This window comes from Montipora foliosa, chromosome 6 (assembly GCF_036669935.1).
Source record: "Montipora foliosa isolate CH-2021 chromosome 6, ASM3666993v2, whole genome shotgun sequence".
NCBI classification, from domain to species: Eukaryota; Metazoa; Cnidaria; class Anthozoa; order Scleractinia; family Acroporidae; genus Montipora; species Montipora foliosa.
This window is the reverse complement of record NC_090874.1, coordinates 54832883-54854917: the sequence shown is the minus strand read 5'-3', so window position 1 is coordinate 54854917 and position 22035 is coordinate 54832883. Positions and strand designations below refer to the sequence as shown.

At 40.8% G+C, this 22035-nt stretch overlaps 2 protein-coding genes and 1 pseudogene across 2 annotated transcripts in view; 2 read left to right on the top strand and 1 right to left on the bottom strand.

Annotated features, from left to right (window-relative positions):
- The first annotated feature begins 2229 nt into the window (after window positions 1-2229).
- Window positions 2230-3788, top strand: LOC138006048 (melatonin-related receptor-like; annotated as a pseudogene).
- A 9673-nt stretch (window positions 3789-13461) lies between these two features.
- Window positions 13462-16230, bottom strand: LOC138007775 (melatonin receptor type 1A-like). Its single transcript, XM_068854842.1, has one exon. It carries the CDS (start codon window positions 15580-15582, stop codon window positions 14587-14589), a length of 996 nt encoding a protein of 331 aa, XP_068710943.1. The 5' UTR covers window positions 15583-16230; the 3' UTR covers window positions 13462-14586.
- Window positions 16231-19398: 3168 nt separating this feature from the next.
- The window catches only part of LOC138007776 (melatonin receptor type 1A-like), a 3314-nt gene continuing 677 nt past the window's right edge, over window positions 19399-22035 (top strand). The window contains exon 1 of the mRNA XM_068854843.1: window positions 19399-22035. This exon is cut by the window's right edge and continues 677 nt beyond it. Coding sequence (XP_068710944.1) covers window positions 19584-20546 — 963 coding nt within the window. The 5' untranslated portion in view covers window positions 19399-19583 and the 3' untranslated portion in view covers window positions 20547-22035.

Below are 22035 nucleotides of genomic sequence, written 5' to 3'. Positions count from 1 at the left end.
TTGCATGACCGTGTCACGCGACCTTGTCCACCATAAAAATGGTTTTGGTACAAAATGGATGCCAGAAATGGAAAGAACGTGATGCAATTAGTAAGCGTGTCAATTTTGAGGCCACTGACATTTAGGTGAGAGATGTTTTTAATTCTTAAAAAATTAACTGAGATAGCTGCTGGATGGCAAACTAGGCCCCAGTTGTTCAATGATGGATAGCGCTATCCGCCGGATAAATCACTTTCTAGTGGATAAGTAATAGCGAAACCAATAGCGCTATCCAATGGATATTTAGCAAATTATTCACGGTCCATGACCCCGCGTTGGATACGAGATGGTAAATAGCCAAAGATGCGCGTAGCGCCGAGTTGGCTATTACCAATCTCGTATCCAACAAGACCAGGGCGAATAGGATGATTGTTTTATTGAATTCTCAACCTTCGGTTTTGCCAAATTTTATTTAAGTTGAAGAAACGACCGGAAATTGACGTGAATTCCGGGCGCCAAAACGTTTATGCTGAGCAACATTTGCCGCATTCATTTCCATATAAGGTCAAACGCCGGTATAATGGCTGATAACCGAGATCCAGTGGACCAATGAGGAAGCTAAAATTGCGTTATCCGAGATTGAGAATTTATCAAAGTGATTTATCCGGCGGATAGCGCTATCCATTGTTAGAACAACTGGGGCCAGGTTATCCAGCACAGAATTAGCCGATATCAAAAATACCATAATACTCTTTGTTTGTCCCTCCAAAAGTTTGCATTAGCATTGTATCCAGTTTCTCTTGGGACCACTATAACCCCCAAAGAAAATAAAAACAATGCTCATGCCAAATTTTGGAGGGACAAACAAATTTTGATATTGGCTAATTCTTTTACATTTTTCAAACTTTCAAACCGCTCTAAAACGTTAGTGCCCTCAAAATTGACCTTCTTACTAATTTCATCTCGCTCTTTCCATTTCTGGCCTCTATTTTTTACCACGACCACTTTTTGTAATTGACAAGGTCACGTGACACGGTCATGCAAAGGGCCTATTGGTTAAAATCTAAAGCGATACTGATTCTCAGCCAATCCGACCAAACATAACAGTGACCATCTAACTTGCGTCTTCCTTGTCGCGCTTAGCGCCGTCTGCCAGCGACGATTTGTTTTGTCAGTGTTTGGTATTTTGATTATCTGTGACTTTTGTCAAAGGCCACTGGCACGTACGTCCAACGTTTGCCTATTTGCTTCGTTCACCTAAATTTATGCTTCGGTTCAAGTTATGACGCTGGAGGGGGCTCCTCTCCTTGGTCACGAGGTTAAGCTAGTTTTGTGTCTGGCTCGTGGTTAATGTCGAACCCTCAGTTGCTTTCCTAGTTTTCAGGACAGTAGGCCGGTGTGGGGATGGACTTTCCAATAAGTTCACCACCCAAATCTCCGATCCATGAAGAACTGTTTCCAGTTCTTAGGACTGATGTCTTCCATCCTTTCTAACAGTAGCTTAAAATGTCACTGTTATGTTCAAGCAGGACCGAGCCAAACACCTTAGAATCATAAAACATTGTCACTAATTCTTCAGCGCTGAAAAGACAGATCAAGGAAAAAGGAATGATAGAGAAAACACCTGCAATATTTGTCCTACAATATTTGATGAAGGGTCTCACAGCACGGAAAAAGCTGTCCAGCATTTGTATGCTCGAGACAATTTCTTAAGTAAATGCACCTTGCATTTTGTCAACCAAAAATTATGATGCTATTTGCACATTGATTGCTTTCACGTTTCGAAATCAAAGAAAAGATCTTGAACAAAGTTTGTGGATATTACAGTCAAACCAAGTGAAGCGTACCCCTTAAGATTGCATTAATGAAGTGATTATTTGAAACTTGAACCCGCTAGTCGTTTCAAGAATGCAATAATGAATTGATTATTCGAATATTGAACTCGCTCGCTCGATCCAAGAATACGGCTAAATTCGCTAACGGCTTCCGTTTTCGAAAAATCAATTCACTGTTGCGACTAGTAGGTTTCAAACCTACTAGTCTTTTCTAGAATGCAATACTGAATCGATTTTTAGGAAACGGAACCCGTTAGCCGTATTCTTGGATCGAACGAGCGAGTTCAATATTCGAATAATCAATTCATTATTGCTTTCTTGAAACGACTAGCGGGTTCAAGTTTCAAATAATCACTTCATTAATGCAATCTTGAGGGGTACGCTTCACTTGGTTTGACTGTAAGCGACTTGCGCAAGACATCGCTACTAGAACAAATTCGCTGATCGCAATTGAAGCAACCGCTCCACTAATTATCAACAGCTTAGCTTTGTTAGGTAATGGTTTCGTATTCATCTTGGCTTACAGAAATCGTTGCCGTCTTAGAGTAACAGATGTTCTTACGGGCGCTCTTTCCAGCACTGACCTTCTCGTGGCTGTAACAGTGATGCCCTTATCCCATGGAACGATCATTAAAGGGGTTTGGATTTACAACCAATCGCTTTGCCTCTTTCAAGGTTTCTGAATAATAACCTTTAAAACGGCATCTTTGAACACGTTGTCAGTCATTGCCATTAATAGGTTTTACTGCGTTGCCAAACCCAATCAGTACCGGACGGTCTTTTCGACCAGAACCGCAATCGGATTCCTGATCATCGTCTGGATAGTCACCTTTAGTTTTTCGATTCCGCTACTAATGTTCGGAGCAGACCACTATGCCTTCCAACCTGGCAAAGTTTTGTGTGTTTACCCATTCGAGATGAACACTGTATACACAGTTGACCTCGATGTTGCATTCATCGTCGTTCCAACGGCTGTCATGTCCTTTAGTTACTGGCGTGTCTATCGCAAGCTTGGGGGACGCAATTGCGAGATGTGAGGAAAAGCGTACCGACTGAACGTTTGAGAAGCCAACATCACTAAAACCGCCCTCGTTGTTTTGTTCGGCTTTGCTCTATGTTGGCTTCCTGTTTGGTCATAGACGCCATCGACACGGCAACATCTTCTCTTCCTGTTCCTCGTTAGCTGTACTTTTATGATCCTTTAATCCTCTATTATCAACCCGTTCATTTATGCTCTTGTTAGCAAGCGATGTAAAGAAGAGCTTCGCAAGGTTATTAACCAAGTGTGCCCCAAAAGTAACCTTAATGAGACATCACTAAGACTTTCGGACACTTAAGCATCTTCCAATCTCCATATCTGGGGAGAGCTATGACATGTAACAGACGTATCGTCTATCGTTAATTACAGTAAAAAATTTATCCAGAAAAGAGTAGTTTGAAGTAGCCGATAAGGAGTTAAGTAACGACGACACAACATTGGAAATATTATTTGTTTAATGAAAAACTAGACGCTCCATCAACGTTAACTGGGTTGCCTGCGGTACGTGTTACACAAGCACACAAGGCACTGAGCTGGATGGTATTGAAATGCAACGCTCCAGTTAATTTTTTCAAGTGGGGAATCATGTAGACCATCTGAGGGGTCACCCAGCCGTCTTGGCAGCAATGGCCCTTTGGCTCACACGTTGAATTATTTTGTCATGTTCTGTCTGTCCTGTTTTGATGTCTTTCACTATTTTAGGCTAAAACACGCAAGGCAACTTGATCACACGCGGCCGCTGAAATTGATGTCACTTTCGATTTTGTGATTTACTTGTGCAGCCAAAACTACAAGCAAGTCTTATATTTTGAGGTCTCCCATCCAGAACGAGCTCGACTCTATTATTATGCAAAACTTGAGCTACATTTTTTTATTGTTTTGGCAACAACATGGGGGTCTTATCACGTGAGTGCAATGAAAGAATCTTGGTTTGGTATTTTACTTGTAAGTACATGTCTTCTTAGGGGGGGGGGGGGGGAAGGGGGCTATTTACCTAATACATCTACCATAGCACTATAATGATTTACGATACCAAAACAATATTGTGTACTATTAGAGCTACATATTACGCAAAGACAACTTAAGTCTCCTGGAAAACAAAACGCAGCTTAGTTGACAGTTATGGAATAAAGCACTGTGTCAAGTTATTGCACTACCACATAAAACTCTGAATTTTGAATTCTCAGCTAAAGATTAATGACAACCGATCTTAAAAACACTAAAATGTCTGTTGTCTCTGACGTCTATGAATAAAGGGGAAAAGGTCATGATGTTCTGTCAAAAGGAAGAAACTTATTACGTGCTAGGCAACCATAAAAGGTGCACGTGATCTCCTTGTGTCAAGGTTCTTGTTTACATCGTTGATTCATTCCTTACGGAAACAATAAACCCCCAAATGACCAGCTCCCAACGTCAGTGGCTTCATAGCTCAGTTGGTTAGAGCGTCGCACCGGTATCGCGAGGTCACGGGTTCAAACCCCGTTGAAGTCCTGAATTTTTCAGGCTTCTCTACGCAATTGCAAAAATGCGTTCATAACGCGGAGGTTCATAGCTTCACTTGATTTCATATCCGCAGTTCAATACATGATCCATTTCATCGTTATTTTTCGGGAGATTAAACGTTTCTCTTGACTGTGAAGAATACCTCATTGTGCGCAGTGATCCAATTGTTTAGTGAACTTTTTCTGATCAATTTATTTATATATGAATGCGATGAAAAAATTCTCCGAGTTTTTACGGAAGATTTAGCGACAAGGAATGAAACTGCAACAAAAACATCGCTTCATAATATCAGTATTTCGCTGACTGAGTCTGACTCGGTAGGGCAAGAGTGCTTAGAGGCTTGGTCCCCGGTTTCTTCATACGAAGAGGTTATTTATCACATTATTTGGAATGATAAGTTTATTAATATACAAAGGCTCTCGTTTTCCGAAAAGGATTTACGCGTTCTTTCCTCGCCGCTTCCGCCTTTGAAACCCCCCACTTTGAACTTTGCCGCTATGTATCTCAGTGATTGGCAATGTCCTCCCATGCACTGGTGTCGATTAGTGCAGGTCGCAAGTCTCGCTTGATGACATCCTTGTAGCGCAGCAGCAGTCGACCCACTCGACGGACGCCCTCCCGCAGTTCTCCATAAAGGATTTCTCTTGGCAGGCGGTCAGGCTCCATGCGATGTGCATGGCCGAGCAATCGAAGGCGTCACTAAATGAGCAGTGATGGCATGCTCAGTGAGCCAGCGCGCTCCAGGACCTCGGTGTTGGTGACTCTGTCCTGCCACCTGATGTGCAACAGGCGCCGAAGGCAGCGGAGGTGGAATCCGTTGAGTCGCCGCTCTGGTCTGGCATAGGTCGTCCACGACTCACTGCCATAAAGGAGAGTCGACGGGACACAAGCTTGGTAGACGCACATCTTGGTCCTTTCGCTCAGCAGGTCATTTGCCCACACTCGCTTGTTGAGCTTGGCCATGACAGCAGCTGCTTTGGCGATCCTGCAGCTGATCTCAGCATCGAGCGTAGTCGAGCTTGACACGGTGGAGCCCAAGTAGGTAAAGATGTCCACAACCTCCAGCTCTGTGTTGTCGATGGTGATGACTGGGGGGGACTCAGCACCTTGCGCCAGGATGTTGGTCTTCCTGAGGCTGATCGTTAGCCCAAACTCCTTGCAGGCGTGGGACAGCTTGTCTACCAGGTATTTGAGGCCCTCCTCGCTGTGGGATGTTAAAGCAGTTTCGTCTGCAAACAGCAGCTCCCGTATGAGCACCACGTAAGCTTTGGTTTTGGCACGGAGTCTGGCGATGTTGAAGAGTTTCCCGTCTGACCTCGTCCGGACGTAGATACCATTTGTACAGTCTACAAAGGCATACTGGAGCAGCATCGAGAAGAAAATCCCGAACAGGGTTGGAGCAAGGATCCAGCCCTGCTTTACTCCACTGCTGACTGGGAAGGCATTGAAGGTGGCCCCATCGAAGCAGACCGTACTCTGCATGTCCTGGTGAAAGACGGTGATAATCGCCAGGAGCTTTGGAGGGCAGCCAATCTTCTGGAGGATCTTGAAGAGCCCGCTTCTGCTCACCAAGTCAAAAGCTTTGGTGAGGTCCACGAAGGCGAGGAACAATGGCTGCTGCTGCTCTCGACACTTCTCCTGCAGCTGACGGAGGGAGAAGAGCATGTCCACTGTGGACCTCCCGGCTCTGAAGCCACACTGTGACTCGGGGTAGACTTCCGAAGCAAGGCTCTGCAGGCGGGTCAAGGTGACCCGAGCGAAGACTTTGCCAACGATGCGCAGAAGAGAGATGACGCGATAGTTGTTGCAACCACTACGGTCTTGTACAAGGTGACTATGTTGGCATCTCTCATGTCTTGGAGGATGTGAAATTGCTCCTTGCACAGGAAGAGGAGCTCATGAAGCGGTTGCAGGATAGTTTGCTTCCCATGCTTCAAAACGTCCGGCGGGATACCGTCCTTCCACGGTGCCTTGCCACAGGCGAGACCGTCGATGGCTATGCTGAGCTCTTCCAGTGTCGGTGTGTTGTCAAGCTCCTCTATGACTGGCAACCCAGGCACGGCATTGAGGGCAGTGTCTGTGACGATGTTCTGGGTTGAGTAGAGCTCAGCCCAACGTTGCAGCTGCATGCTCCACCTAACGCTGCAGCTGCATGCTCTGATCAGTGATGACCTCGCCAGTCTTTGATTTGAGCGGGGCTATTTTGACGCTCATAGGGCCGGTGGCAGTTTTGATGCCCTCATACATCCCCTTTGCGTGGCCACAGTCCGCTGCTTGCTGGATTTTGGCTTATAGGTTCTGCCAGTACTCGTTGGCACAGCGGCGGGCGGTCTGCTGGGCATTTTTCCTAGCTGCTCGAAGGGTGTCAAGTGTGCTTTCGGAAGGGTTGTGCTTGTGAGCCAGCATCGCTTTCCTCTTGGCCTCCGTGACTGGCTGTATTTCTTCCCAGCAAGCCTCGAACCAGTCAGCATTCTTGCGTTCTTTCTTGCCGAATGCAGCCATGGCTGAGTCGTAGATGGCATCACGGAGGGGAGACCATTTGACCACACGTCATTTTGAGCCCCTCTGCCTCGTTGGTACTGAAATTAATAACAACAACAACAAATGATATAACTATCAGACAAAAAGTACCAAGAATTTTTGTTTCACTCTTCGAGCCTACACATCTCGTGATGTTCTTGGATATGAAAACAAAAAAGCTATATAAACCATCATGAAAAGGGTCCTGTGCTCCCTATAACTGTCTCATTTTCTCTTTTTCCTTGAGTGTTATAGCGTAAATTACGATTCAGTTACTCACTTGGTACGTGAAGGAAAAGAACCTGTTAATGTTAAAATTATACCCTTGTAACGAGGATGCACATGCCCCCCTACCCTCCCCCCCCCCACCTACCCTATAACAAAACAAATGTGGAATGAAAAAAATTCACCGTTTTTAAAGGAAACAAGCTATAATCATACAAAAGAAGGTACTTTTATTCGCAGCCTTTAGTTTCCCCCCGCTTTGTAGATTCCCTGCGACCTTGCTATCTATTCCGTTGTGTGCGTGAATCATCATTCTACGCACAGATGCACAACAATATTGCCACAATTTCAGACACAACATAACAAGGATTCTCGTCTGCGTTCATTACTCACTTTTGATTTGTGCTTGAATTGGCTTTCATCACACTTGACTACGTAAACATTTCCACTGAATGGAATGATTGGTCGGTCCTGCAAATCTCTTTTACAGGTATGCCTGAGAACTGCATACACGTTGCCAACTGTGTTCTTAGTCAGGGATACCATGTTGGATGCTGTCGTTCTTATTTCTCGTACACTCCCTAAGTAGATTAGTAGCACAATTTTTGCCAGAGGGAGTCTTGGAAATTCCTCAAAAAAGCTTCCTTTCCGCAAAGATTTTTTACGGCGACATAACTGACATCTCCTGTAGGGAAAAACCAGAGGTAACTGTAAGGCTGTAGATTATGCACAATAACATGGGGAACCCTGTTTTTTCCCGCTTCACATGCCGGTGTAGGTGCGTTATTTACGGGGAAGACATCCAAAACTTCCCGAACAATGGATACATGATGCAAAATGTATGAGTTGATGTATGAGTTGTACAAAATGTATCAGTTTGGAGACCCTGTCTGCGTAGACAGTATTCCATTCTGAACAACGCTGGACAAGTCATCAAAAAATATTGTCTACCCTGTAAAGTGTCACTACATTGTTCCTGACCCTGGGGAATGGCGAGCCACTTATTTGCATGAGAATAAAAGAATAGCATTAAAAGACGGTTTTCATAGAGAACGCATGTTTTATGAGTCAAATGAGTCAATGAGTCAATGAGTCATGAGTCATGAGTCAATGGACTCCCAGTCAGTACAGCAATAATTTGTTGATTAAGCCTAAGCCCTCGTTTCAGTGTTTAGGCCTAAGCACTCTCTGAAATTTTAGCTTTCATTTTATGGTTTAATTAACTGCACTAACTCGTTGACTCATTGACTCATTGCCTCATAAATACTTGGCACTCGTTTTCATAGTGACGTCATCAAATTCAAAACTCAGAACTGTATAAAGTCTTCCGGATTCTTATCTATATGAGGTTGAAGATGCCGGAAAAAATCTTTTGATCAGTTACCAGTTGCGTAACGTACGTGGTTTTGAAAATTCAGCATTTTAAATTTCAGAATTGTCACTTCCATCACGCCAGATACTGAAATCTGTTTTGACTGGAAAAAAAATTCTCGTTGTGATTCTACGCATTTCAAACGTTTCAAGTATATTAGGAGATGTGTTTATACTCATATGTACTGTCTCGCGAGTGAAAAGTGAGGACTTTTGCGGATGTTTTTGTTGATTTCTGGCGGCCACGTTGGTGAACTAAGAACTAAAAACGTTGCACGACATGCTTCGTCCAAATAACTCTGAAACAATGTACCACAAAACCTCAGATTTGGTGAGGTTCTTTATTCATTAGTCTTCTACAGCATTTAGCTTTCTTTACCTTTTTCGTTTTACGGCTTCCAATTTATTTTTACAGGGCTTGACAGAGGAAGAGATCTATTGTATTTCGACTCGTGCTAACAAAGGTGGCAAGGGTATTAGTCGGCTCCGAGTTTAGTTACTCAGGGTGTTAGTTACTCCGCAGTAATACCCGGCAAAATTTTGTGTTATCGTAATGGCACTTTTAACGCTTTCAAAAACATTTATTTGAATTTATATTTCTCTTTGTTGAAAAAGTGAAACAAAAATCCGCTAAACGTCTGATCGCAGCATGCAACTACAGTGGTAGTGTTAGGTTTATCCATGACAGAACTACTCTAAAGTCGTTCGTAAGTCTTTATCACTACCTTTAATTTGTTTTCGATGATTAGTTTCGTCCAGTATAGTTTTTTATTACACATAACATGAGAATTTTATTCCATAAAGCTCATTTGTACAAATCTATACGCTTTATTTTCACATGTGAAAAAGACCTATACAGCCAATCAGAATGGCGTACAGCTATTTCACATGTGAAAGTATAACCAATCAGCGATAGCGTAAAGGCGTTTCCATGCCAATCACTCGTGCATCTCGTGCAAATCGTGCAAATCGTGCAAATCGTACTTTGTTATTGAATTAAATTAAATTTGCATTTGGTTCTATTGTTAGTGAGTTTTTGTTTCTAATTCGCGTTCAGAAAACTATTTTAATGAAAATTCTCATGTTATGTGTAATAAAGAGTTTACGACATAGAAAGTGCTTTGTACGGGGTTTTATTCACTCGTTGTTTGTGTCAAAAACCCTCACTCGCTCGTTCCTCGCTCGTTCGGGTTTTTGACACAAACAACTCGTGCATAAAACCCCGTACGCCGCACTTTCTATGAAGTAAACTATTTTTATAGAGTTTACGACATAGAAAGTGCTTTGTACGGGGTTTTATTCACTCGTTGTTTGTGTCAAAAACCCTCACTCGCTCGTTCCTCGCTCGTTCGGGTTTTTGACACAAACAACTCGTGCATAAAACCCCGTACGCCGCACTTTCTATGAAGTAAACTATTTTTATTACACATAACATGAGAATTTTATTCCATAAAGCTCATTTGTACAAATCTATACGCTTTATTTTCACATGTGACCTATACAGCCAATCAGAATGGCGTACAGCTCGTTCCTCGCTCGTTCGGGTTTTTGACACAAACAACGAGTGAATAAAAGCCCGTACAAAGCACTTTCTATGTCGTGAACTGTTTATTACACATAAGACGAGAATTTTCATTAAAATAGTTTTCTGAACGCAAATTAGAAACAAAAACTCACTAACAATTGAACCAAATGCAAATTTAATTTAATTCAATAACAAAGTACGATTTGCACGAGATGCACGAGATGCACGAGATGCACGAGTGATTGGCATGGAAACGCCTTTACGCTATCGTTGATTGGTTATACTTCCACATGTGAAATAGCTGTACGCCATTCTGATTGGCTGTATAAGCCTTTTCCACATGTGAAAATAAAGCGTATAGATTTGTACAAATGAGCTTTATGGAATAAAATTCTCATGTTATGTGTAATAAACTATTTATCATAATCAATAGAAGTAGATTGGGTAGTTAAACCGTCAGTTGTCGATTCAGTATAGTGAAGGTACTCACCATTGGTAACGATCCACGTGGTTTTGATTTCTTGAAGTCAATTGCATCACTTGATTGCAAGCAACACACCTTAATGGATTGGCAAGCAAATTTTGGCCCTGCAGCCATTGAATTAATTCAAGAAGAGATCCATTACAAAGACGCGTTATGTCGATGAGATTCATTTTTTAAATTAGTTGGTGTTTAACTGGGGCATCGATAGATGTCGGGCAGAACGTTAGATATATGATCTATCTCGAGCAGGCAACAACAGATGACTGGAAATTAAACACAGACCCCCTTACGCGACATCCTTTCACAAGACGCATTTATTGAAAAACGCTTTGGAATACCGCTATTCATTTACAGCTTTCGATTACCCCTACCTTAATTCACTGCTTTTTCAGGTTGTTTTTATTTATTTTCATTGATTTAATATTATTTTTCTTTTTGCACCGCGTCGGGTCAGTTTATGTGAGGTATCCCGTAGTGAGTTTACAAATAACATACAAACTTTATAGAAACTACCTTATTAACTAATTTATTGAGGTCACTCATGACAATGGCAGATCCTCGACGATCACATCGCATAAAGGTCATGGCTTTTTTTGCCTACGACCGTTGCAGCCAGGAGGCCTATGTTTACCGCGTCCTCTAGCTATGACCTATAATTTTTTTAACAAAAGAAACAGGAAATACCTGTATTTCCTTTGTTCTCTTTGATGTCACTTTTGATGTGGGTGTCATGTCGTGGTAGTATGAGAATTGACAGTTTCAGGATATGCTGTAATGCTGACGTCTTGCTGGACATCTACTGGCGTTTCCCTTGGAGTTTTCCTGACTCTATTGAGGACAAAAAAAATCCACATGAAATTTGTTCTCTATATAAAATTCCCAGAATTTCCAAAACTCCCATAGGAGTTGCAGATCCAAAAAAAAAAAACAAATTTCTTGTTTTCAGGACGCCTAGTAGCATTTAAGTGGGGTGCGCTTGCTGATCTTAACGTTAAGTTTGTCAGGGAAAATTGCGGCCAAGTGAGAGTTAAAAGCCAAATATTTGGGACGCAGAAACGCTTTCATGTTATGATAATCTGAGGATTTTCTTTGTATTGGGTAGCTAGAGGCGTTTAGATAAGGGGGAAAACACAATATTAATGTAGTAAAACTTTGAGTGGATCGTAATGCTTTGTTTTTGCGACTTAGACCACCTGCCTCAAAATATTAACGAGTTATTGCTGTTGTTACTAGTAGGTATCACCGTTGCTTATGTGGTCGCACGCCCTTTTAAGCATGGCTCAATAGTTCATTGTTTGACCTCAGTATCAAAAGAGCAGTCATCCACTTTGACCTCGTTCCCAGGGTCTCTTTGTCGATGAAGAGAGAAACCTGCGCCTTTTCTCGACGACAATGGAAATCATGGGAACAAGGTTGTCATTACATAGCAACCTTATTGAAGTAATAGAGAACGAAAGGAAAAGAGAAGAAAGTTAAATAACGTGGAACCTTTGGTTTTCTGGTCAATGGAACTTACTATATTTGATAATCGTGAATTTCACTTGCAGCAAGGAATGGATACCAATTATTTGGCTGATGAAGAAGGGTAAAACCGGCCCCACATATCTCAACATTGACTCTGGGACAATTGCTGAAATTGTGTTGGGTTGAGCTCATCTTAGCAGAGTGCAAATTAGTATTTGACACCTCTGGGGCAATTCCACCGTCATCAAATGGTCACAGCGGTTCCTCTTGTTGACAAATACAAAGACGGCGAGGAGGGAAGTGCTTCGAAAATCGAATCAATCTGGTTGAGACAGATTTGGATTGAATGTATTCTTGACTGGAACGCTCATTTTCACACCTTTAAAAGTCTGCTTTATTTCCATTTCGCCGGGAGAAATGTTCCGGCGTCAAATGTTCATTGTCATGGTGTAATACACTTTTTTCGCCTGATTTCGCCCCATGATCGATCGATCATGTTTCTGAAATAATTTTATTGGAACTTATGTTTCGATGGATTTTCTTTTCTTTTTTTTCCGCAAAAAGATCAGAAATGGTTTGTCGGCATAGCTTAGAGATCATTCTTTGACATCAGAATGCAATATAACAATACAAATTTGGTATTGTCACTTCCAGTGCTATCCAGCCTTCAAGTCAGTTATATTAAATTTATATTAACCAGGGAAAACGGTGAAGTATTGGATGGCAAAAGCCCTAATGATATCTAACATTCTTCGTAAGTGCTCGCATTTTAGAAGCATCATTGCTCATAGATCAAAGCTACATGACAACAAGTTGCAAAATTAGTGTAAACACTTCACCTTCTTGGGGCGTTATTACCTAAACTTATGGTACATGAACATTTGACGCCGGAACATTTCTCCCGGCGAAATGGATATATATGTTTCGATGGCTTTTGTTTTCTTTTTTTTTTCCGCAAAAAGATCAGAAATGGTTTGTCGGCATAGCTTAGAGATCATTCTTTGACATCAGAATGCAATGTAACAATGCAAATTTGGTATTGTCACTTTCAGTGCTATCCAGCCTGCAAGTCAGTTATATTAAATTTATATTAACCAGGGAAAACGGTGAAGTATTGGCTGGCAAAAGCTCTAATGATATCTAACATTCTTCGTAAGTGCTCGAATTTTAGAAGCATCATTGCTCATAGATCAAAGCTACATGACAACAAGTTGCAAAATTAGTGGAGACACTTCACCTTCTTGGGGCGTTATTACCTACACTGCGACCTTTTCCCTCATCCCCCCCCCCCCCACCCCCTCCTTCCTCTCATAAAAAGTCACAACTGCAAGGGGGAGAAGGATGGGTAACTCATAAAGGTTGGAATCGTAGATACGGCGGGTATTGGAAGCTAGAAAAACTGTTTTTTAGCGGGAGTGTCTCACCAATTTTGCAATCTGCTGTAGCTCATTATGCAATCCCTTTCACAATAGTACTTTCCGCCGGCTGATTGATAAGAAAACTAAAGAATTGTGCAGATGAGGCAACAATGTAAACATTCCCGTTTGAAGACCTTTATTGATGATTATTATGACATTACCATTTGCTATGTTGTTATTGCGATGAAAACTGATTTCCAAACAAGAACGTAAACGAACCCTACTTTCTCAAAAAAACGAGCTATCAACAATGAATATTTAAGTTTACTTCAAAGGAGATCCTATCAATTTACTCATAGGGCAATAAAAACGACTTTTTTCGCACAAGACGATTTGGCGTTCCGTTCGTTTCTCACTTAATTTGTCTTCACTCGCAAGCTATCTCAACTGAATTTATTCACATTGAATGTTAAAAGTGTGGCCTTTAAGGAATGTTAAAAGCGGGACCTTTAAGTAATGTTAAAAGCGGGACCTTAAAGGAATGTTAAAAGCGGGGCCTTTAGGGAATGTTAACAGCGTGGCCTTTAAAGAATGTTAAAAGTGGGACCTTTAAGGAATGTTAAAAGCATGGCCTTTAAGGAATGTTAAAAGCGTGGCCTTTAAAGAATGTTAAAAGTGGGGCCTTTAAGGAATGTTACAAGCGGGGCCTTTAAGCAATATTAAAAGCGGGGCCTTTAAAGAATGTTAAAAGTGTGGCCTTTAAATTTTATATTTATAAATGCAAGTTAAATAACGCAACTCCTTCCTTACAACGTCAGAGATGCATACCAAATTAATAGAAAAAAAAAGATTGCAGCAAACCGGAGTAAGTTAGTAAACAGGAAAATCTTCTTCACTGTGTCGACTTCTAGTATGAATGCCTGAAATATGCCCCCCCCCCCCCCACCCCTGCCCTACCAATCTTCTGTATTCTTAAGAATCTTTAATAAACAAAATTATATATATTTATGTAAGCATTTTTCGTTTATTCCATTTCTGCCGTCATGTTCTACAAATTAAGCAAAGTATGACCCAACTGGATTGGTTCCTAGATTATGTCTTCCTAGGCTAGCTACAATTCTTCTGTTTTGCAGAAAAGACCTGACTGGCGGCGCCTGAAGGCGTGCTGCAATAATATATATATATTTTGCGTTGTCGTTTCTTAAACTCCCTGTCAGCTATCTTAATTACTCCTGCCTGTTTCATGTCAACAAACCACCCGCAGATATGCGGACTGGAGGTGTTTAACTTTCCGAAATTCTTGTTGATGTCTCATTCAGGCTATTTTGGGGGAACACTTGGTGAAGAACCTTGCGAAACTCTTTTCTAAATCGCTTGCTAAAAAGAGCATAAATGAACGGGTTGACAGTGGAGGACAAGAACATCAGGAAAGTGTAGAACAAGTACAGTTGGCGCGGGTGATGTAGGGAAGCTGTTGCAAAATCGATCACATCCATGACCATACCGGGAAGCCAACAGAGTACCATGCTAAACACAACAACCAGGGCGGTTCTAGTAATGTTGGCTTCTCGAACGTTCAGTCTGTAGGCTTTTTCTGACATCACCCGATTACGTCGCCAAAGCATACGATAAACACGCCAATAACAGAAGCACATGACAGCGGTTGGAGCTGCGAGGAATGTAACATCAAGGGCAACTGTGTATGCAGCGTTAAGCTCGAAGGGGTAAAGGCACATCACTTTTCCAGGTTGGAAGGTGTAGTTGTCTGATCCAAATATTAGTGGCGGAATCGAAAAACTGAAGGTGACTATCCAGGCGATGACAAGGAAACAAATTGTATTTCTGGTCGAAAAGACCGTTCGGTATTGGTTGGGTTTAAGAACGCAGTAATATCTGTTAATGGCGATGAGTGATAAACTGTTTAAAGATGCTGTGAAAAAGGTTATGAGGCAGAAACCGTGAAAGCGGCAAAGCGATTGGTTGTAAATCCAAACCCCTTTGATGATCGCTCCATCGGATAAGGGCATCACTGTTACAGCAACGAGAAGGTCCGTGCTGGAAAGAGCGACTATGAGAACATCTGTCATAGTAAGACGGCGACGATTTCTGTAAGCCACGACGAACACCAAACCATTTCCTAACAAAGCTAAGCAGTTGATAATTAGTAGAGCGGTTGCTTCAATTGCGATAAGAGAATTCGGTCGATTAGCGATGTCTTGCGCAAGTCGCTTATCCCCTACACGCATTTTGTCAAAGACCAACACGAGCTCTTCTTCCATTTGACAACAATTCTGCTAAAGGAATAATGTAATTTACATCCCAAACTACTTGTTGACATAATGCAAGATGCATTCATTCATGAAATTGTCTTAAGCAAAGATCACTTGACATCTTTTTCCGAGCTAAAAGATCCTACACTGACCAATCATGATCCTTCTCATTCTTTCATTGCTTAAGAAGTAATAAAGATGCCAGTCTAATAAATTGACACGTATAGATCTTACTCTGTCTAACGCCAGACGATTTTACTCGTCAATGGGGAAGCCCTCGGCAGTGAAACGGTGAAGGTACTTGGCTCGGTTTAAAATACGCAAAACTGGAAGAATCAAATAATAACGAACTTTGTCAAGATATTTAGCTCTGGTGCAGTAGTTAGGGACATTGTACACAGAAATCAACTCGAATCAAGCCAAGACCAATGGTAGCTCTTCTTTAATTTAGAAACTCTGTTAAAGAAATATTGTAATTAACATCCCACATTTCTTGTTGACAAAATGCAAGGTGCATTTATTTAGGGCGCGTTCGAATTATCCAATTCTGGAATAAGAATACGTGGAGTGATGATTTAAAACGGCATGTCTGGCTTTTTGAACCAACACAGGATAATAAACATATGTTTAAAATAGCATTTTAGCCTGTGTTTGACAGTTTTAATGCGAATCTCTGTAAAAACGAAGGATTTCGAACTTCTATTCCATGTATTCCTATTCCGGAATACAGTCAATCGAAGGCACCCTTAGTTAAGAAATTGAATCGAGTAAAAAATTACTTGGCCACTGTTTGCTACATCAATCATCCACTTTCATCGTTCAAGAATTAATGAAAATGTCAGTCCATAGTTACATGTAATTGAAGGGAACTGCTTATGAAATCTGGCAAACGAATACGCGCCTTGGATTAATTGTACTCGTAAAATGGCTTATTCTGCCTGCCGGCAGTGCTCGTAAAAATTGCTTATTTATTCTGCTCGGACCCTTTTATTATGCTAGAATTCTACTCGGTATCCTAAAAAATTTTCGGCCCCGTATATATTTCCAGTCATAAAGATGACAGGAATTTTCAGTGTTCTTTCTGGCAAATGATTAAAATTAACGTCATAAAAAGATTTGTTAAGTCATTCTCATGCTGAATTGTATATAATTTGAGAAGCCAACAATATTTCTTTAAAACACTGATTTTCTGCGATTTTTTTTTCAACCTATTTACCTTGAAATATTTCTCGCTAAGTGTCGCATCCTTAGGTCCAAATGAACATTCAAAAATAAAGATTTTTAACGATCTTTATTTCTAACCCTAATCCTAACCTTTCAGTTTTATAGTCTGTCAAAAATTTACATAAGGAGCTTCAAATAAACGTCGCAACGTACGCAAGAAATTTAGTCGCATTTACCTCTTCGTCGAATTCCAGGAATTCTCAATAATATCTTACTACTTATAATGTTATGTACAACACTGGAACCAAACGGCAAATTCTCTGGTAACTTTTTCGGGTTGGATATCAGAAAAGGAATCGAAACATCTTGAGTGGTCTGTGTTTCCAATTTTCTGGCTATTCATAATTTATTGTACTCAACTCTGCAGTCTGTGAGATTTCGACGAATTTTGTTAGTCAAGAATTATTTGAAAGAAAGCTTGTCCATTGTTGTGCTTCATTATTGAAAGAAATGGTTCTTATTTAGTTGCACGTGGTTTTTGACACGGCGTGTGAAGCTTGTTTGAACGCGCGCAATGAAATGGGAAATTTTTTTCTTCAATAAAACTTTTGGTTGGAAAAGGTTTTTGTGAGATTTTTGCGTTTTTGTGGATTGATCATGTTCGAACTTTAAGACTCTGTCGAACGGCATGGTTGGCGAGCGTTTGTTTACATTTTTATTCTGCTTGATGGGGAGAGAATAAGCGTCATTGGTGTCCTTTTCTACAAGCGAATGGAAGATAAGTTGGCTTGAAGAATTCAAATGTATATTTCCAATAAATAAAGCAAAGCCCGGCTCTAACACTAATTAAAGATAATCGGGTTTCCTCACTTGACGCGGCCCGCTTCGAGACAGCGATTCAAATATCAAACCGACATCGATCAAGTACATATTTATTGTCTTCGATTCTTCGCTCTTGTAAAAAGGGTTAAACGTTTGCTTTTTTACAACAATATGAAGAAGAAATACTATTATTTTGTTCGATACCAGGCGGGTAGCGTCCTATACGCATATACGCACGTGCGTACTTGAAGTGACCAGAAAATTTTGAATTTTTTAGCAATTGTTTCTATTTTTTAACATTTTACTTGTACGTAACCAAGATTTCGTGATGAAAGCACCACTTTGATTAACTTTGCACTGTACTTTTTCTGCTCTAACAATGCAGTGTTGTTTGGCCAGCGTGCAACAAAAAGGCGAGGTTGCAAAGGAGCGAGGTTCCAAGAACGTTCTTGAAAAAGAAGCGACGTTCCGAGAACGTTTTGTTTGCGCCAAGTTTGCTCAAAATAAGGGTAAGACGCTTTGTTCTTTGCTTGTATTTCAACAAGAAATAAAGAACGCAGTATTTTTCGCTCAGTTTAATTAGGTTTCTAGATCATATGTACTTGTGCGTACTTGAAAAAATGACCACGCTACGCGCCTGGATACTATACAATTTGTGGTAGTCAGTTGCTCTTAAAGACTCTGCTTCAATCGAGTCAAGTACGCAAATAGCTTGCTCTTTTTGGTCAACACCAGGAACGTTTGACCCAGACATAAGCTTTATAAGACACAAAATCATTCAGCCATACGTTGTCTGATCTAAGATTAAGATTTCCTGAACAACTTTCGAAAATATTACAGAGAATAAAATTTTAAAACCTAGAGGAGAACAAATGTAGCTCATTCATGATCAGTACAAGCAATGACTTCAGCAAATGAAACTGGAACTCCAGTGATCCCGCCCGAACTGACTACCGTGGCTCAGGTCTCTGAGTTCTTGATTCGAATGTATCTGCAAGTTGTTATTGTCACTTCATCACGGTTAAACTGCTCAGTTATCCACTGGTGTTTCCCACCATCGACATGGCGATTCGCGGCCGATAAATCAATAACCATTAAATCAACAAAACTACCAATTAGCTATAAAACATACACATTCAAGGCAAAATTAAAGGAACAATAACACTATAAATATAAAACAAATCCAGCATTAAATTTGATCAACATTTCTCCGATTGCGTTGGATTGAAAGCAAGATGGAGATATGCGACAGTCAATGGAGGTTTCATGGATGCCGTTCGACAGAGAGTTTTTTAAAACTAATTTGCACATGTGGGTTGACATTTGATGTGGAGTTGTTTTTTAGTCTGAAATTTCAGCCGTCTTATCACTAATCCTATGGTTAGGGAGAAGACGGCTGAAATTTCAGACTAGTTGTTGTTTAGCCATTTCGTAGTTTAAGTGTTCTTTCTTGCAAATGATTAACAGGAAGGCATAGTTTTGCACATAGTCATTCTATTGTAAAATGAACTTTATTTGGGAAGCCAACAATATTTCTTTAAAACCCAATTTATTGCTACGACTTATAATTTTTCAACACTACATCGCTTTAATCTAACCCAAAATCATTCAGATAGTGAAAAAACTCATATTTATTAACCATTTCCTTTAGCATTATAATTTGCGATTATTCAGGTTCACATGTTCGCAAGTTTGTTTTTGCATCTCATAGATGTTTAGATTTTCAATTACAAAGTCTGTTTTGATTGGCCACTCAACCTTATCGTGTGAAAAGTTCATCCTCAAGTCAAGTTTCTTAGGAAACAAAAAATAAGTAGAGTTTCGTTTCCGGACTGAGCAGCTCTTGGAATGATGACAAAAATGTGTCAGTCGATGTAGGGTCTCGGAAAAAGCTGTCAAGTACATTTATGTTCGCGACAACTTATTAAATAAATGCACCTTGCATTTTTTTGCAAACAATGAATTTGAGATTAGTGTTTTCACATAGTGTTTCTAGATCGAAGAATTAAGAGCTCTTGAACAACATGTCGCTCGTGGATAAGCGACTTGCGCAAGACCTCGCTACTAGATTAAATTCGACGATCGTAATTGAAGCAACCTCTCTACTAATTATCAACTGCTTAGCCTTGTTAGGTAATGCTTTCGTATTCATCTTGGCTTACAGAAATCGTCGCCGTCTTACTGTAACAGATGTCCTCATAGTCGCTCTTTCCAGCACTGACCTTCTCGTTGCTGTAACAGTGATGCCCTTATCCCATGGAGTGATCATCAAAGGAGTTTGGTTTTACAGCCAATCACTTTGCCGCTTTCAAGGTTTCTGCGTCATATCCTTTGCAACGGCATCTTTGAACACGTTCTCAGTCATCGCCATTAACAGGTTATACTGCGTTGTTAAACCCAATCAGTATCGGACGGTCTTTTCGACCAGAAACACAATCGGATTCCTGATCATCGCCTGGATAGTCACCTTCAGTTTTTCGATTCCGCCACTACTATTCGGAGCAGACCACTACACCTTCCAACCTGGCAAAGTTTTGTGTGTTTACCCGTTCGAGATTAACACTGCATACACCGTTGGTCTCGATGTTGCATTCATCGTCGTTCCAACGGCTATCATGTCCTATTGTTACTGGCGTGTTTATCGCAAGCTTCGGCGACGCAATCGAGTGATGTCAGAAAGAGCGTACCGACTGAACGTTCGAGAAGCCAACATCACTAAAACCGCCCTTGTTGTTGTGTTTGGCTTTGCATTCTGTTGGCTTCCTGTATTGGTCATAGACGCCATCGACACGGCAACAGGTTCTCTTACCCTCCCCCGCCAGCTATACTTGTTCTACACTTTTATGGTCTTTTTATCCTCCACTATCAACCCGTTCATTTATGCTCTTGTTAGCAAGCGATTTAAAGAAGAGCTTCGCAAGGTTCTTAACCAAGTGCGCCTCAAAAGAAACCTTAATGAGTCATCACCAAGACGTTTGGAACCTTAAGCATCTTCCAGTCTCCATATCTGAGGAGAGTTATGACATGAAACAGTTGTATCGTCTATCGTTTATTACACTAGAAGATTTATTCAGGGAAGAGAAATTCGAAGTAGCTGATAAGAAGTTAAGTAACGACGACGAAACTGTGGTACAGCAATATTATTTGTTTAATGACAAAAAATTGGCACTAAACCGGGCTTTACGCTCGGCAAACCTTGAAGAACATTTCTTTGCTCTTTTTCTGGAAAACATGAGAATTGTAGGTAACCTAGCTTGAGAGTGAATCTCCATACTTTGCCAGGCTTAATGTGTTCAACCTGACAGAGATGGAATTATCGCGAAATAGTTCTATTTTGAAGCGATGTTTTTGTTGCGGTTGCATTCCACGTCGCCTAGTCAATCTCGGAGAATTTCTGCATCGCATCCACATACAAAGAAATTGATCAGGAAAAATTTCATTAAACAAGGGCATCACTGCGCGCAATGAGATATTCTTCACACTAAAGAGGAATATTTATTCTCAGGAAAATTGCTAGATATGTTCAAGTCATCGATACCAATATTTCAAAATGGGAACCGATGGAGAAAATCAAGCAAAAACAGTTGAGAAAGGTAATTTCCAAGAATACATTTCATTTCCAATGATTAAAAAAAGGACGGTGATTGCCTTCAGTCGCCTTCATTTGAGAATCGAAGCGATTGGTTTTGTATTCACTACCCTTCGTGATATCCCCTTTGCATGACCGTGTCACGTGACCTTGTCCATCATAAACTGATGGTCGCGGTTCAAATCGGACGCCAGAAATGGAAAGAGCGTGATGCAGTTAGTAAGCATGTCAGTTTTGAGGACACTGACATTTAGGTGAGAGATTTTACAGTGATTTTAATGCTTAGAAAATTAACTGAGACAGCTGCTGGATGACAAACTTTGCCAACCAGGTCATCCAGCACAGAATTAGCCAATATCAAAAATACCATAATACTCTTTGTTTGTCCCTCCGAAATTTTGCATAAGCATTGATTCCAGTTTCTCTTCAGACCATTATAAGTCCCAAGAGAAAATAAAAAGAATGCTTATGCAAAATTTTGGAGGGACAAACAAAGAGTGTTATGGTATTTTTGATATTGGCTAATCCTATTACATTTTTTCAAACTTTCGAACCGCTCTAAAACGTTAGTGGGCTCAAATTATTTCATCTCGCTCTTTCCATTTCTAGCCTCTATTTTGTGCCACTGTCACGTGACACGTTCATGCAAAGAGCCTATTGGTTAAACAGCTGAACGAAGCAAAATGTAAAGAGTTGCAGATTTGTTTTGCTAGATCTTATCGTTCATTTCCACCTGTCGTCATCAATAATAAGAACATCGAAGTTGTTAAGAGTGCCAAACTTTTGGGTCTCTTCATCTCTGACGATTTGAAATGGAACGCGCATGTTGCTGACATAGTTAAGAAGGTAGCTTCCAGACTGTACTTGCTGAGACAGTTAAAACGAGC